The sequence below is a fragment of the Hylaeus volcanicus genome, chromosome 1, assembly GCF_026283585.1.
Source record: "Hylaeus volcanicus isolate JK05 chromosome 1, UHH_iyHylVolc1.0_haploid, whole genome shotgun sequence".
NCBI lineage: Eukaryota > Metazoa > Arthropoda > Insecta > Hymenoptera > Colletidae > Hylaeus > Hylaeus volcanicus.
Genome location: NC_071976.1, coordinates 25,092,839 through 25,109,469, shown reverse-complemented (window position 1 = coordinate 25,109,469; position 16,631 = coordinate 25,092,839). Strand labels below are relative to the sequence as shown.

The window sequence follows — 16,631 nt, the reverse complement described above, 5'->3', positions numbered from 1 at the left end:
GTATCATAATAGGTACGAATTAAATTAACCTTTTTCTCTGTAAAATACAATTTGTCTAAATTCAACTTAAACTTTATGTAAATAAAATCACGTGACAGCAAGAAAATTTCGTTGGTCCATCTATGGTCAGGAGTGTATCGTACTTTTGACATGTAACAGATCTAAAAATGGAAAGATTAAACAAACGACGAAAAGAAACTGGAACACAATCATCCGTTTAAAAATAATTAGCTATGGCACGTAGTTGTGTTGCTAAAGTTCATATTTTTGTTGGTTAAAATATAGATGGCCTCGTATGGATTTAAAATTACTAGATCTAGAGGGCCTGAAGTCAAGGTTTAGTTTACAAGTGAGCTTGAATATTTTATGATTGAAGACGCTGCCTATACTACAAACTTGCCTTAAAGATATTTCGAATAGTTGACCGCCTTTTGTATATAAATGATCAATTGAAGGATTAAACTTTTATTTATAAAATATAATTAAAATTGATTTCAATTAAGATTTTCAAGCGCAGATAATTTTAAAAAGCTTGAATGGAAATGTTTTTTGACTCTTTTTAAGGTCAAAAGACAAGCATTAAGGTGTTAACCTAGTCTGCCTTGAGTAGAAAATGCAATATTTCTACTATTTTTATTATTAAGAAAGTAAAGAATTAATTTATTTCCTTCGTTTCGTTTATAATTTGGAATACATAAGTTACTAAATTTATAAAAACATCACGATTACATTTTTTTTAAATGTTTATTCTGAAAAATCTTGTTTGTTTTCTAGGGGTTATATTTACGTTTCTTGCGAAACTACAAAGAAGAAAGTATTGAACTTCTTTAAAGTTGATTTAATGGACAATTATTAAAAATGGATCAGGTATTTAAGAAATATTATTTTCCTTACCGTAAGTAAAAATTATACAATATAATTGTCGTTTACTATTCTACAGGATTTGAAATCTAAAATTGATCAAGCTTGCCGAACGGCTGAAGAATTTACAAAGCTTTATTATGAAAGTTTAGACAAACGCAGATATGTGAGTGATATGAATCTCTGAAATTAATGATTCAAACAAGTAAATTATAAGTTATATACATAGAGGACAGATTATTAATTACTAAATAAGTAAACAATGTAATTAGTTTATGAATTAACAGAATTAAACGATTGAAAATAATAAATTGTTTGAAATCATTTATAGCATATATCAAGATTGTATTTGGATACCGCAACTTTAATTTGGAATGGAAACGGTATCGAAGGCAAAGATAATATACAAAAATTTTGGACAGATTTACCACCTTCCGTCCATAATGTTTTCGTCTTGGACGCTCAACCAATAACAGGTAAAAGCTTTTCCAAGTGATTTTTCAAGAATGCTTGTAATTATTTACGTATTTTATTTACTAATCGTTAAAGTTTATGCACACATCAAATTATTCGTTAATAGGTCCTGAAGTGGCAAATCAACTGACATTCCTTGTAAAAGTTGGAGGACAAGTGAGATATGATGATAAAGCATTAAAACCATTTAATCAAAGCTTTCTGATTACTGCCATGGGAGATAAATGGAAAATTGTAAGCGACTGTTTTCGAATACAAGAAATACCAGAGAATGTTAGTTAGAATATAAAATGACAAGTTCGATTTCAAATTTTTAAAAGAACTATTTGATTCAATAGTCTTTTTTATTTCTATCATCGGTCTTATATCAATGTATAAAGCGATATTAAAATTTCGTATTAGTGAATCAGTACGTTGGTCGATCATTTAGGAATAACTTTACACGAGAAAGAACTAAAAATAAATATAGATATAAATACTTAGACATAAATGTTACTATGATACATATCGTATAAAACATCGATTTCATATCCTGATGGTTCATCAACTTAAACATCCAATGATTAATAAGATTCTGAGAAGTTCTAGGTGTAAAACTTTTTTAACAAAACACTTATCAATCTATAGTTCATGATATTCCTTAACACTTGAACTCCAGGGTGTACTTTATTGTTATATATTATACTTGGGTGACACATACAACTCCCTTGGTAGTTAAGGTGTTAATAAATTGTATAAATATTGCCTATAATTACTTAAATTTTGAAGAAATCACATGTAACATTCATTATTTATATTAATTCCATTCTAGTTTATAGTAGTAAATATGTCTAAGATAGAAAATAATGCAATTAAATAAAAATTTATAATTAAATATTACATGTAGCTTTTAGATTAAATGATTGACATTTAACTGTACGCCTATAATAGATAAAACAGTCTTTGTAATACTTGATTCTTCGTTTAATAAGAATCAGAAGTACTTAACAAAAATTGTAGGTAATTAGGCTAAAAATCCTCCTAAAGCATTATATACGAATTTTAAATTACCTTGTTGAATGTGATTTCTTGAAAATGATTATGTATTTACAGATAATATTTCATTGAATATTTTTACTTGACAAACTAGAAATTGATTCAGATCATAGTAAAAAATCTATACACTTAGTACTTCTCGTCTCGCAAAGATTCGTTCGTACGATCGCTCATGTTTTTTTCCCCACCCACCCTCTCTCACCCTCTCTTTTTCTCTGAAGTTGACAGAAAAGTCGATTAGTTTATCACAGGTAGAAACGATGCAACAAAAATAGGGTGATCGGACAGAAAGGAGAGAAATCCCGGTTCGCGTAATTAGCATTGTCGATCGATGTATTCTAGTAGCCATAACGTAGGCAGTGTTACAAGGAGAAACAATTTGACTGGTGATTCAAGTGACATCTTCATTCTCGTTGCGTATTTCTTATTTTTATGTGGGCGAATAAAAAAATTTCAAGACACCGGATACTCTCTATGGAAGACTATTAAAAAAGTATGAAACTAATGATCTTAAACTAATATCTTTAAATGCAGACTGACCTTAATCGTAAGGTACATTTAATTAACTAAGTATAATTTGTTCAAACACTTTCAAATCAAAGGAATGCAATTATAACATTGCATTCAGTCGAAGTTCAATACATTAGGGACTAAGTTAAAAACGAATTATTAAGATAACAATAATCCATTCATTCATGATTGATGAATTAAAATGCAATTATACTATAAAAGATGTCCGTGTGGTAACTAAAAAGCGAAATGAATTAATAAGATTCAAATTCATATAAAATTAACAGATTTTGTCTACTTCTTTCGAGATTCTTCAAGAAGTATCCGGAGTCTCCCGTTTTCAATCAGCGCTCTCTGGAAGAACGGCTACGCGATACTGGAGACAAAACGAAACGCTTGAGAATTTGATTAATTACATCCGCTGATTTAAATAAATGTACAGTAGAACTTCGACGTTATTCGATCATTTACTAAATTCGATTTTTGATTATCCGTGTACTTAATCAAATTTTCGATTATTCAAGTACCGCTTAGTCGTCTTATTACAACCATAACCATCTTGACTTTACAGGTAGAAAGTTTCTTTTTACTCTGAAACATTTTAACATAATTCAAAAAGACTTTAGGATTGACAAATACCAAAACGAAGACAAAATTACTTTCAGGATACAGTAGCGAGTAAAATATAATTAAAAAAAAAAAATTAAAAATTTGTGTTTGATTAATTGAAATGTCAATCAATTTAGCGGTATTATTCCGATTAGTTCGCGTAATCGAGGTTTCACTGTACTGTTTAAGCATACATGTTATTCGACTTACTCTATACAAATACAAAAATTGTTACGTTCTCTCACGCATTAAAATGGTTTACACGCTTAAAAGTTTCGCACTTACTTTTTATAATCTAGCCTAAGACTTTGCGTACGATATTACGAAGCACGGCGCAAGAAAGTTCGATGAAAGAACACCGAGACGTTTTACTCGATAACTATAATCACCACATTTATCGTATAGTGGACGAGTGTATAATTCACGTAGAGCTTCATTGATGCAGACTAAATATTGGATCGACGTAAAAGTAATAATGCTTAATTTTAAAATCAAGTGTTCAGTATACAAAAAGTATTTCTTGTTGTATTCATATTATATATATGTATATTTATATTTGTTTTTCTTTTTTTTTTTTTTGATGAACTGCGATTACTCGTCCTTTTTTCTATAGGTTTAAAACTATTGTTAAAAAAATTGAAGGAACTAGTACGTTTGATCCTTATTTACTTATCGTATCTCTAGATTCACGTTGTTTTTGAGAATTATCATTTGTTCTCGCAGAACTCAATACATAAAAAATATGAGTGAATTATATTTATGCACTATACGGTCCTCTTTTTTCGATATCAAAAAAATGACACTTTTATCGTAACAGTATTCCCAAAATTTGAAAAAAAATTGCTAATCGCAGTCTATAATAAGAAATATATCGATAGAAAATGGAATACATCCACCTTTAATTTAGTATTGTGTGTTTAGATTCCTTTTTCATTACTTTTCCATCAAACCGATATTAATTGAGGCCGTCTTCGGCTTGAGGCCTTGTCCGTAAGCATTCTTCGCTTCGAGCACTCTCCAAGAGCAAAATTTCGGCTCTAATCGAGTCATCTCCAGGGATAGTACTGATACATAACACCTACAATATTCGACACGCAAAATACATTCTATGGGAAACCCGAGTGAAATGTAACAACAAATTCGAGGGATATTCAATACTCAGAACAAAACGAAGGTTTAAAAAAAAAAAAAGTCAAAAATATTTTTGGCAGAGTAGACACGTGAACTTTGCAAATTGTGCCAGATAAAAAACGAGGACGAGAATAAGGGTGGAGATAGAGAAAACGGTGTTCAATCTCCCTGGTTTATCTTTGCACGGCGTTGACGACATCTTTTATTGTGTTTTGGAGGTCAGTGAGAAGTCTTGTGTTCTCTGCGACATTTCGAGTACCTGCTGCGCGCAGTTGTCGCGCTTGAAGCTCTAACCTCGCGAGAAGTTCGCGGAATTGAAACCGTGCGTGCGGGGCGATGCCACTGTCTGCGAGGTTCGTACACATTCCATGTAACAGCCCTACCTTATCTGAGAGCTGGAGCCAGCTGGTCATTACTATCGTCGAATTACTTTTCAAGTTCACCACGCTGCTCTCGATTAACGTCGAAAGCTCCAACACCGCTTGTTTCGCGGTTCTTGAGTCTGCGTTCTGCTTACTTAGGTCGTCCTCGGTATTTTGAGATTTCGTACAGTTCGGTGTCGCGTAAATTGAAGAGCAAAAGTGTTTCGTCGAAGAACACAGGGGTTTCAGTGGTTTTGCTGGAACGGCCGGTTTTTCTGGTTCGGGTGGTGGCCACAGTCTGACATCGCTTTTGCTCCCAGAACTACAGATGAATATAATTTACAAAACTTATGTTCATTAACAACATTTAATTAATATTATTTACCTTTGACTGCGTGTTGAGGCTCCACTGTGATCCTCTGGTGAGTCTTCCGTCTGATCAAAAGTATCTGGTTTGCCACTGCTTCCTCGAACACTGAGCTTTGGACTATGAGGTTGGCTATCGCAAGACTCCTTGTTTTCCCAAAGCTTTTTCAAACTACTGATACTGCCAGTACTTCTGCGCTTATCATCTTGTTGCTCTTCCGATTCTGAGGACTGTTCCGTAACGTTACTTCTCTCCTCCGAAGGTTTCTCCTTTTCAGCATTCTCAACTTTTCGTAATCTGGCCTTAAAGTCAATTATTTGTCCGTCAGGTGTCTCTTCCTTTTGCGGATTGTTTCGTTTGTCTACTCTCTTCAATTTAAACCCAACATTTCCACTGGATAGGATGGACTCGGTCACTGGAGAGGATACTGACGAATCTTTGTGAGCATTGTGAATTTGTTGTTGGTGATCTTGAATTACTTCATTGGTCTTTAAAGTTGATACAGCATATTCATTCTGGGCGTGTCTGTTGTAGTCAGAAAAATATAAAATATACATACATGCACATATTATTAAACAGATTATAACAATAATATTAAGTTTGTACTATGCCATGCAACATATTTACAATTTCATTCATCAATTGGAAGATTAATACGATTAAATTAATTTAATTAATCTATTAATTAAAATTAAATTGTAATTATTAAACAGTATTGAATCTAAGCTTGAACTAAATTCTAATCCAAATAGAACTGTACGAACTACATTAAATTAATATAACTATAACAGCAACCTTCTGAAACCAAATATACTATGAAATAGAACTTCAACTACCTCTGTCCAGCCTCCATATTGAAACTGGCGCAGAGTTCCGACAACAACTGCGACGCTGGATCGAGAGGTGCTGATGGAGTACAACTTGCGACTCCGCTTTTCTTCGTAGTCACGCCATGCTTCGTTTCTGCGCTTTGTTTAATCTCATTTATCAGTTTTAATTCTAGCATTTCTTTCATGCCGGGTTTACGTTCGAAACTGTCAGGTGGTGTATTCGTAGAAATTGGCGGGGGAGGTGGTGGAGGAGGAGGCGGCGCTTCCTCCGGCGGTGCGGCAGTTTCGATCGTTTCTATTCTAAACTTAAACCCCGTCCTTTTATTATCAGAGTTTCTGCAAAGGCTGTCTTGAATTTCTCTACGCCTTAGATTAACTCCAAATCTTGAGCTGGCTTCTTTCACGGAAGGCTCTGCGTTACTGACGTCATTTCTGTCTTCCTGTTGGTCGTTTTCTTCCTCTTTCGTTCGCCAATCCGTACTTTTTACCTTTCTTATGGAAAGGGGAGAACTTTTCACTTGAGAAATATCAGCACAAGGAATAGGAGGCGGATGGTCAGCCTGTTCCAGACCAGTAAAAATTTCGTCTGGGGGAGGTGGCAAATCCACGGGTGGGGGTGGAAATTCTAAATCGGCTAGCGATGGTTGAACAGATCTCGAAGGACTCGCAGTACGGAAGTTTGAGTTACTCGAAACCCGAAACGTTCTTAGACCAACACCTTCGGATTGGTTATTCTTTCTTACAGCTACCATTCGACCACGAGGAGAATTTGGGGGCTGATACGTATTGACGACACCGCTTGAAGAATTGCTGCGAGTCATTTGAGGCTGACTTCGTAAATTGCTTTGACGAGGAGAGAGAGATCTATGCTGCGAACCGTCGTGAGTAGCTTCATGTTGCTCCATCGAGCTGGGTACTATAGAAGAGGCCACTGATGCAGATTCTTGATTCGATGGCATGCCGCTTTGACGAAGGGACTCAAGATACGCGCCGATCCTAGCACCTTTTGGTAATGTACCATAACGATTAATAGCTCTCTTTACGTTCTGTACTTCTAATGCTCCCACTTGTACAAGCTAAAAAAAAAAGTGAAGAAATGCACCCGTTTCTGCTAAAATCCGTCAATTTCAAAGCATAGAAATATACCTTTTGCGGTAGTGGTTCTTTTGTTGGGTATGGTCTAGGTTTGATTTGTTTTTGAGTACAGACTAGTCCAGGTATGGGTTCCGGTGACGTTGAAGGTTGAGAGATGAAATTTGGTTCCGCCGTACCCTGAGAACCCTCTCCGTCCTCCTCGATTTCGCAGCCTCCTGCAGCAATCGTTCCTTGAGCCATCGTCGCGAGATCTCGCGCAATACCTGAGTTCCCATTTGACAACAAACCGTACCGGTACATATTCTCTTTCTGCTTAGAGTCCTTTCGCTGAGAGCGAACATGCTCCGTAAGCTCGAATAACGAAATACAATGTCTCTTGAAAATTAAAACTAGAACTTTCTCGTTCAATACTAAGTTTCCTTTATATTTGTAGGTTATCGATTTAATCAACATAAATTCGTATGAAAATAAAAAAAATGCAAATACCAAAATAAAGTCATCTTTACGATCTTCACGACCGATTTAGCAATTTTAATCTTCCAACTAAGTATAAGGAGACAGATATAGATGCAGAAGAAATCGAGCAAATAAAGCTGTATACAGAGCTTACGGTAGGAAACTGAAGCAGTGCGTGCACGTATCAGTACGCTCGATTAAAGTAGAATGGAGATACCTTCGAGAATCTTATCAATACCATTTAGATCCGTGGCATCGTCGAGAGTCATGGTGTTCGTTTCAGTATTTTGAGTATCTTGTTCTTGGTACGCAGAGTCGCGGAACGAACTGCACGACGACAGCAGGCTATTACACAATCGTTAAATCAACGTTAAAATTATATGTCCAACATTTGTCGACACTATGATTAATTGAAACCTCGATCGAAATAAATATACGAAAAAAAATATCATACCTTGTTCTTTTCGGAGGTGCTGGAGCTTGTTTTCCCTTTTTATTCGTAGAACGTCTCATTTGTACGATGTTACTGTTATTCTTACTCGACAAACCACCCGTAAAAGTACTCAGTTTTGTTATGGAACTAGTAGTATCTACAACAAATTGGTCAAGGAATTATTATTCTAACCATCAGAAACCAAATTACTTTAAGGAATAAAATAAATTTAAATAAAAATAACGGTACGATAAAATAATACTATTTTACAAATTTCCTATGCGTTTACCTGAAGAAGGCAGTGGTTCAGAAACAAGAACAAGTCCATGAATATTTCCAGTACTACCAGTTTGAGATTTTTTATACGAAAGTAAGGGAATCTCTCCTCCACCTTGAAGCTGTTTTTCCACTTCTGCAATCAAAAAATGTTACAAAAATGAATTAAGATCGCAGGCCGTATTTTAGTCTAAATCCTTATCACAACAAGACTTTTTGTTTTATTAAAATTATTATAAACATTTATGTTAAAACTCAGAGTATTTTACCTTCGGTAATACTGGATTCCTGGAACATATTTTCAAGGGAGTGATGGATCTCTTTAAATGTAGGCCGGTCAGCCGCAGACCACTGCCAGCATTGGCGCATTAGTTCATAAACTTTCGGTGGACATCCAGGAGGACACTCCATTCTATAGCCTTTCTCCAACATGTGATAAACGTCCGTCAAATCGACGCCAGGATATGGAGACATGCCGTAGGTTGCTATTTCCCACAACAAGATGCCAAATGCCCATACATCAGACTATAAAACAAAAATGTAAATACATGTATAGGCTATAAAAGAAAGTATGTATGTTTATGATAATCAACTCAGAACAATATTATAAGGCAGAGGAAATAGAATGTTATGTTACCTTTGTAGAGAATTTATTGTAAGCCAACCCCTCTGGAGCAGTCCATTTTATAGGAAATTTCGCTCCAGCATGAGCCGTGTATGTATCGTCTCTCATCAATCGAGCCAAGCCAAAGTCTGCGACCTTCACCAGATGATTTTCACCCACTAGGCAGTTTCGAGCCGCTAGATCTCTGTTTCGAAAGTCGCGATGTTAACGCGAACTCGTTTCTTAAGAGAGGGCGATGAAATTTAAAAAATTTCTCCTAACTAACGAATGTATTTTTTTTTTATGTATAATAGGTATCACTATCGATACTATAATCAATCATTACTTATCTTTCAGTGACTCTTATGATGACACAAATTATATCCTAAAAACAACTACTTTCAAGGGAAATATTTTAATTTTTATATAATTTATACTTGTCTCATATATGTATAGATATCAGTGAACAGAAATTACATTATTAAAATAGACAAATGCTATTCATGAAAACATTTTATTTCTGTAGCAATCTGTGGAGGGGTATAAGCAACATGGAAGCAGTTTTGTGTTTACCAAAAAAATTTCAAATACTATACCTGTGAATGAAATTTCTGCTTTCCAGGTAACTCATGCCACTGGCGATCTGGGTCGCCATATGCATCAAAACGACAGCGTTGATTTGATGTTTGCTTTCGTTCCGCAGATAGTCAAGCAAATTCCCTTTACTCATAAATTCTGTAATGATATAGAAAGGCGGTTCGCGAGTACATACACCTAACAACTGAACTAGATTCCTGTGCTTCATCTCCTTCATGATTGCAGCCTCCTCTAAAAAGTCTTTTAGGGCCATCGTGTCCTCCTATAAAAACAACCACAGATTCTTTGTCGAAACTCGATATATTTCGGCACTGGAAACTTTAGGAAGGAACAATACCAAAAATACTGACCTTCAACGTCTTCACGGCAACGGTCATATTGTACCTCTTCCATACTGCTTCGTAGACATCCCCGTATTGTCCCCCTCCTAATTTATGTCTCATGACTATGTCTGTTCTATTGATTTCCCATTCATCCGGTTCTGTGAAAATACCACACCATGTTAATAGAACAAATAAATTTCTTTAGTAATTTCTAATTTTTTCGTAATCTTATATTTACCTGGACTAAGTGGAAAAACGGTAGGTTTGTTGTGCTTTGGTGCAGGATAAAGTAACTGTGTGATTAGACCATCGGCAAGCATTGAATGATGATGGACTAGTTCCGCCAAAGTGTTAAATTTGCTTTCATTTGTGACATACATCTAAAATAATTATGTTTCTCGGTATCGTATTCAAGATTATAGTCTACTGCTCTATTGTTAGTATACATAATCAATATCATACCTTTCCTTCACTGTCTTCATTAATTCTATAATGATAGACTCTACCCTCGTATCTCAGAGAAATACTGCGTTGACCCGGGCTACTTTCAGACTCGCGAACCAGGAAACTGCCGTTTATACCTGAACTTAGGAGATACTCAGCAGCATTCCTAGATATCCTCCCATGGTACCAAGAATGCTTCTCTAGAGAATTTACTGGAGTGACATAATTTGATGGAACCCAACCCACTTGACCAGTACTCGAATGAGCTTCACACCATTCTCCACTCTTGTTATAACTCAGAATACGAACTTGCTCTCCTATATTGAAATAATTTTAGAATCATAACATCATATCCTTTTCAGTAATACTTTTTATCACAAAGAACAATTACCTTTTTTAAGACTGAGCTGATTTTCTCCACCTGCTTGAAAATCATACAGAGCAACGAATAGCTGCGGATCATCCTCTTCCTGTGCCAATAGGTTTTCCTTACTAGTCCACCTTTAGCAAACATTTTAAGTCCCATTCATAGCTTTTCATATATTATATTAAGTGTAAAATATCAAGTATGCTTTTGAATTTAAAGTATTATATTTGTTTACAACTCTTTAAAACACATTGCTACTTTAAACTATTGAAAACGATTATTTAGCAACAAATAAATACAGACTATAAGAATGTTTAATGATTGACAATAAAGACACATTTTTAATCTTGAAAGACTATATATAATTTCAGCATAATTATAATTTAATACATTATCCTTATATTAATACTGAATGTCACAAAGGGAAACTATTGAAATGAATTTATAAATAAGATATTCAACAAATGTAGTCAAAATTAACCTGTTCGCAGCTTCCAAAAGCCCTGTAGAAGGAACGCCAGCATGTTGCTGAATATTCACTTGTTGTGAAATTGGCTGAATGCCGGAACCGCTGGGAGGATCACCATCTGGTAATGCCGGAATGTGAGGTAGCGGTCTGCTTTGTAAAAGAGCTTCTACACAACATCATAGTATTGTTTTATATAAATGACTACAAATAGTCTAAAGAATAACAAACTATGTTATAAAATTTACATATAACACAATCCAATAAACTATTGAGTATAAATCTTTAAAGTAATCATTTTAATACAATAATTGTAATAGTTCATATTATTTCCTTCACTGGCAAATAAATATGTCATACGATATATGCAATCCAAAATTTATTTTTAACAATATATATATAAAAAAAAAAAAAAGAGTTAATCTTGGAACAATAGAAACCAATTTACACAGCAACCGGATTAAGTATAAGAACAGGGAACTAATTTATAACGTTAAATTATTCTACAATCGAGCCACATTAAAAGTTAACAACAAATTATTAATTTAATGAAAGTCATATACACGCATACACATGTACGTGTACATTAATTATATAACCAAGTAATTGCATTCACCTTCGTATTTCTTGTGCGTTAATTTATCACGATTCTTTTTTAAATATTCTGTAAACATTTATATTTGTGATCTGTTTTAATATGGTATACGAGCGCAAGGGAGAGCATGCAAGTGTGAGGGAAAGCAAGTATGACTGAGAGGACGGAAAAAAGGGCGGAAGTAAGAAAGAAATAGAAGATAAAAAGCGAAAGAGTAGGATGAAAATAAGGAAAGGAAGTTACCGCTGTGTTCGGTAAATATATTGGAGCCAACGAGACGCGATTCCTTAAGGTTCCTTGGCTGTTTGCGCGTCTGTCGCGCAGTGGAGCCGGTAGGAACGATTCTTTCCTTGGTCTGTTGAGCACCCATAGTTCCCAAATTGGCATGCCCTTAGATTAATCCCGGCCGCAAAACTGCCGGGGCCGTTCACTCGGCACATTCACTTTCGGCCTGTCAATCTAACTCCCGATCGCATCTCTCGCTGGCTTCTGCCTACGACGAGAACACCCGAGATTCACGAATCTCACCACAACCCGAACCCTCTATTCACATTTTTGACCAGCACTCGAGATAGACATTCTCGCCATGTTTGACAGCTTCGACGTCGACGATAGCTCGATTCGCACCGTACTTGTTTACTACTTTTACTTGCCACCAGGGTCGTTTCTGGTCTCCAATTGGTCCAGCAATGTCCTGAACAAAGATTTTATTGGCCAAAGAACACCGTCTATCGATAACATCGAACCATGTTCTTTGTTAAAGGGACTACATTCAAACTATGTCTTTCGTTTCAATAAATCTTAAATATTAATATTTATTATAAGGAGAATAGAAAATAACAACGTAATTTACGAGTATTTGTGAATGTATGAACATGTAGATCCAGCTTTACGCTGTTCTCAAATGAAATTTCGATCACATAACAAGCTCCCTTTACAATGAACTTCCACTATCATGGGGCGAACTATAGATCTACCATAAAGTGTGTGTTTTGTAGGGTAATTTTAATCAAAGAATAAATATGAAAATACAGGAAAGTTCTATGCTGAAAATTGAATTTCATACTGTCGAAATTATAGCAGGTCTTTTAAATGGTGTCTTGTTATAAGACAGAAATTGTCATGATTTGGAACATGGCCAATGCGAAATACGTCAATGACTGAAGCGACGGCAGCGCGATATCGGAAATCCGAACTGATTACGAATAATACGAAAAACTCCGAGGACTGCCGAGGCGATTTAGTGACGTCATGTTGAAGCAGAAGAGATAAGACAGTCAAAAAAGTGAAGTTCTGTTTTCTAATATATTTGCAGCCCGTACGAGTACTTCTTCGTTAACTACGTAATTTTGAAAATGTCGTACGCGTACCTTTTCAAGTACATCATCATCGGGGATACAGGTAATTACGCGATGCTCGTCGAGAAGCGAACGTTGTGAAAGTGGTACGTTCTCCACTACGTCGACCGTGACAGGACCCATTGTTTTCGTTTCTTTGTACGATGATTTTCCTGATTCGTAAATCTTAATGTTATTCTAGAATTTGCATTCTGCATATTTCCCAATGATGTTTACCACTAAAAATTGGACATTTTTTTTATGAATATCATGAATCATGCATGATCTCTTTATACGATTCTGTCAACTTGAAAAATGTCGTGCTGGTTTATTTACTCTAATCGCAGATTTTATGTCGAATTTCTCGCGGGATATGTGTTATGTCTTTGAGATTTGAATTATTGGAAATCGCGATTGTAGATTTGTTAAAAATATGGTTATCACAATATTATAGTATTGTTTACTGCGATCATTTAACGTGTCAACGCAAATCATCCTTGAACTTTTTATTAATACCAATCAGTATTTAAACAGACAAACAGACAAGTACTGTGTGTATGTCAATGTCAAACATGATTTGAACAGATGTTTGTTTTTTCAAGGATACTTTCACATGTATATATTTATATATATTTATTGATTTCTCTGAAGAATGTTTTTAATATTTTTCAGCTTGATCTTATTTTTTTAACATATATTTTGCTTATTATATTAAGTCTTTAACAATAGCAAAAGATTGTGACGTAATGACATGGTGGTCTCTTGAACTATTTTTTTTTGGAATGTTTCCTAGACTTGAAAAGACATTACGTTATGCATAATCCTTTTGTTTTTGTTTTATAAAAGTTAACTATATTAAACACTATGGCTTAAAGATTAAAAATATAACAATTTTTACTTTTTGCTGTTTAAATAGGGGTTGGCAAATCTTGTCTTCTTCTTCAATTTACGGACAAGAGATTCCAGCCAGTTCACGACCTAACAATAGGTGTTGAGTTTGGTGCCCGTATGATTACAATTGATGGAAAGCAAATCAAGCTCCAAATTTGGGATACTGTAATTATTAATTTGTTATATAAAACTTTAATTTGTTTATTAGAGCTTACAAAGTATTATGTATACTATAGATGACAAACAATTTCAATAGAATAAACAGTTAACAGGATTATCATGATTTTGTAGGCAGGTCAAGAGGCATTCCGTTCTATTACGCGTTCATACTATCGTGGAGCAGCGGGAGCTTTGCTAGTGTACGATATTACACGAAGGGAAACATTTACTCACTTGGCAACTTGGTTAGACGATGCACGGCAACATTCGAATTCTAATATGGTAATCATGTTAATCGGTAATAAAAGTGATCTGGAAAATAGACGCGAAGTGAGGAAAGAAGAAGGCGCAGATTTTGCAAGAGAACATGGACTTGTTTTTATGGAAACCAGTGCAAAGACAGCAATCAATGTAGAGGAAGCATTTATTAACACAGCAAAAGTAATTTACGGGAAAATTCAAGAGGGTGTATTTGACATTAATAACGAGGTAAGATGAGTCATAATAACCGAAATGCAATTGTAATGGAATTCTGTTTGATTATTACTAACGAGGAAGTTACGATTCTGTTTAGGCAAACGGCATAAAGATTGGACCACAACATTCGCCAACGAGTGCTGGTGGTTTAGCGGGTACCGGTGGACAAGGAAATGCGCAAGGTGGTGGGTGCTGCTAGGGGCTGGGGGTTGCCTGTCCACCGCTTCATCCTTCTCCAGTTTAAATTACTCTTTCTACACCCAGTCCTCATTTTATTCTCAACCAGTTATTTTGCATATGTTTTCTCGCGCGTGTCGCATTATAAGGTAACAGGACTATTGGTGTATTTATTATTTAAAAAAAACGTATACTCTTACTGAATAGGAATATTAATAAGGTAAAGTGTTATATACTCCTTAAATCTCGAAACTTAATAAAATTTTAATTTACAGATTCTTGCTGATGTTAGTTTAATTTTTTAAGTACTATTTGTTACATGGTTTCTATATTTGATTTTAGATAGCAGCATAGTAATACTTACTTCTCTTTATTGCATTCGAGTAGACGAGTTTTTTAACGTATATAGATAATCTTTCAGTTTAAATATTCGCAAAAAATAATTAGAAATAAATAGATGTTACTTTATTAACTTAATACTACATTTCATTCTTATTTATTCAGACAGAATAATTTAAGTTTTATTGATAATATGTCAAAAACGAGGGTCAAAAGTTAACATATTGGATATTGATAAAGCGGGAAAGGATAGGCACTTTCATTCGGTGTTTTGTATTTGTTCACGTGTATATTGTATGTATTGTGCACTAATCATGGAAATCTGATTTAATTTAATAATGGATCATAGTTGGTAATACACAAATTGAAGTGATTTATCAAAGATATGATTTTCACTTGACTACCTAAGGCGACATCATGTATATGTATGTATCAATGTATGAAATGACGAATACATAAAACATATAAATCAATTTTATTATGAGGCCTATCTAACCAAAAAATCTTATTATTTAATTACTTAATTATGATTGACATTGATATTTTCATTACAGTATACTGTAAAAGTAAAGCATTTTAATTACGTGTAACTTAACGCGACATTTTTCTAATTTTTACATTCGAGTAAGCGTTTTTAATCGATTTAATAAATAACCACTAAAGGTACATATTATAACTGGAAACACAAGTAGTGATATCTAATGAGAAGACATAGAGATGTTGATATTATCTGTATTCAATCTATGTATATCCAAAGATAGTTATAATATACGTTTATACTTTTATTTTACAACTAATTTTAATACTTTTAAACTAAATACAAAATGAAGGTCTGTTCACACACAAGAAAGGTATATTGTAAGTGTATGATGCGCATTTCATCTTAAACAAAAAATAAAGCATACAATCAATTTAGTTCATATAAAGTAGTTTGTTATACATTGCAATCAATATGATTTATCAATATGTAAAAAATAAATATAGATTAGATATGTGTAGTTTAATGTTAAACTAACGTGAAATTCAAAATACATTTTAACATATTGCTTTACGATAAGTACAGAAAGGAGGCCCATCAGGAACGTCATACTATTGCGCTCCTATATTGTTATAATTAAAATGTATATGTGACTTCAACGAATGCGATCAATAATTATTTATTAACTGTTATTAAACGCCCAGAATGTGCGGTTCACCGTCTACCTGTACATACATTTTATATATCTTTTTCATTCAAAAATATATATGTGGATATCGTTCATTTTATTCAATTCTGTAGCATCGATTTGTATACTCGAAATTAATTTTTTGATTCAAAAGTTTATAGTCACGATATACAGAACGTATTTACACGTATATAATTCTGCTTGATACTACGCAAACGTAAATTATTCTAAAAACGTTAATCTTAATTGC

At 34.2% G+C, this 16,631-nt stretch overlaps 3 protein-coding genes across 11 annotated transcripts; 2 read left to right on the top strand and 1 right to left on the bottom strand.

The window, feature by feature from the left end:
- The first annotated feature begins 395 nt into the window (after nucleotides 1–395).
- LOC128884601 (NTF2-related export protein) lies at nucleotides 396–7,054 on the top strand. Of its 5 annotated transcripts, none has more exons than XM_054138087.1 (6): nucleotides 396–647; nucleotides 775–867; nucleotides 941–1,027; nucleotides 1,193–1,337; nucleotides 1,442–1,569; nucleotides 6,925–7,054. In XM_054138087.1, exons 2-6 carry the CDS (start codon nucleotides 859–861, stop codon nucleotides 6,967–6,969), a joined length of 414 nt encoding a protein of 137 aa, XP_053994062.1. In that variant the 5' UTR covers nucleotides 396–647; nucleotides 775–858; the 3' UTR covers nucleotides 6,970–7,054. The 5 variants fall into 5 exon arrangements, with proteins under 5 accessions (XP_053994062.1, XP_053994060.1, XP_053994058.1 ...); XM_054138085.1 differs by lacking the exon at nucleotides 6,925–7,054 and adding an exon at nucleotides 3,189–3,566 and having other exon boundaries at nucleotides 396–584; XM_054138083.1 differs by lacking the exon at nucleotides 6,925–7,054 and adding an exon at nucleotides 3,189–3,566.
- On the bottom strand, nucleotides 3,710–12,465 carry LOC128884600 (tyrosine-protein kinase Abl). 5 transcript variants are annotated; one of them, XM_054138077.1, is made up of 17 exons: nucleotides 12,079–12,465; nucleotides 11,857–11,904; nucleotides 11,256–11,409; nucleotides 10,799–10,908; nucleotides 10,426–10,724; nucleotides 10,202–10,343; nucleotides 9,991–10,121; nucleotides 9,640–9,902; nucleotides 9,077–9,248; nucleotides 8,709–8,964; nucleotides 8,453–8,575; nucleotides 8,185–8,320; nucleotides 7,948–8,075; nucleotides 7,326–7,537; nucleotides 6,186–7,255; nucleotides 5,368–5,874; nucleotides 3,710–5,304 (listed from the first exon to the last, which is right to left on the bottom strand). In XM_054138077.1, the coding sequence occupies exons 1-17, from the start codon at nucleotides 12,203–12,205 to the stop codon at nucleotides 4,794–4,796; spliced, it is 4,389 nt and encodes a 1,462-aa protein (XP_053994052.1). In that variant the 5' UTR covers nucleotides 12,206–12,465; the 3' UTR covers nucleotides 3,710–4,793. The 5 variants fall into 5 exon arrangements, with proteins under 5 accessions (XP_053994052.1, XP_053994056.1, XP_053994054.1 ...); XM_054138081.1 differs by having other exon boundaries at nucleotides 7,326–7,489; XM_054138079.1 differs by having other exon boundaries at nucleotides 7,969–8,075.
- Nucleotides 12,466–13,068: 603 nt separating this feature from the next.
- On the top strand, nucleotides 13,069–15,688 carry LOC128884641 (ras-related protein Rab-2). The gene is made up of 4 exons (XM_054138164.1): nucleotides 13,069–13,236; nucleotides 14,089–14,228; nucleotides 14,355–14,711; nucleotides 14,797–15,688. The coding sequence occupies exons 1-4, from the start codon at nucleotides 13,191–13,193 to the stop codon at nucleotides 14,896–14,898; spliced, it is 645 nt and encodes a 214-aa protein (XP_053994139.1). The 5' UTR covers nucleotides 13,069–13,190; the 3' UTR covers nucleotides 14,899–15,688.
- The last annotated feature ends 943 nt before the right edge of the window (nucleotides 15,689–16,631 follow it).

Coding starts and splice junctions, on each gene's coding strand:
- LOC128884601 (XM_054138085.1), top strand. Junction 1,028..1,192: donor GTTTAGACAAACGCAGATAT/GTGAGTGATATG, acceptor AATCATTTATAG/CATATATCAAGATTGTATTT. Junction 1,570..3,188: donor TGGGAGATAAATGGAAAATT/GTAAGCGACTGT, acceptor ACTTCTTTCGAG/ATTCTTCAAGAAGTATCCGG.
- LOC128884600 (XM_054138077.1), bottom strand. CDS start 12,205: ATGGGTGCTCAACAGACCAAGGAAAGAATCGTTCCTACCGGCTCCACT. Junction 11,905..12,078: donor TATATTTACCGAACACAGCG/GTAACTTCCTTT, acceptor AAATGTTTACAG/AATATTTAAAAAAGAATCGT. Junction 7,538..7,947: donor TATTGATAAGATTCTCGAAG/GTATCTCCATTC, acceptor ATGGGAACTCAG/GTATTGCGCGAGATCTCGCG.
- LOC128884641 (XM_054138164.1), top strand. CDS start 13,191: ATGTCGTACGCGTACCTTTTCAAGTACATCATCATCGGGGATACAG. Junction 13,237..14,088: donor CATCATCATCGGGGATACAG/GTAATTACGCGA, acceptor CTGTTTAAATAG/GGGTTGGCAAATCTTGTCTT. Junction 14,712..14,796: donor TATTTGACATTAATAACGAG/GTAAGATGAGTC, acceptor GATTCTGTTTAG/GCAAACGGCATAAAGATTGG.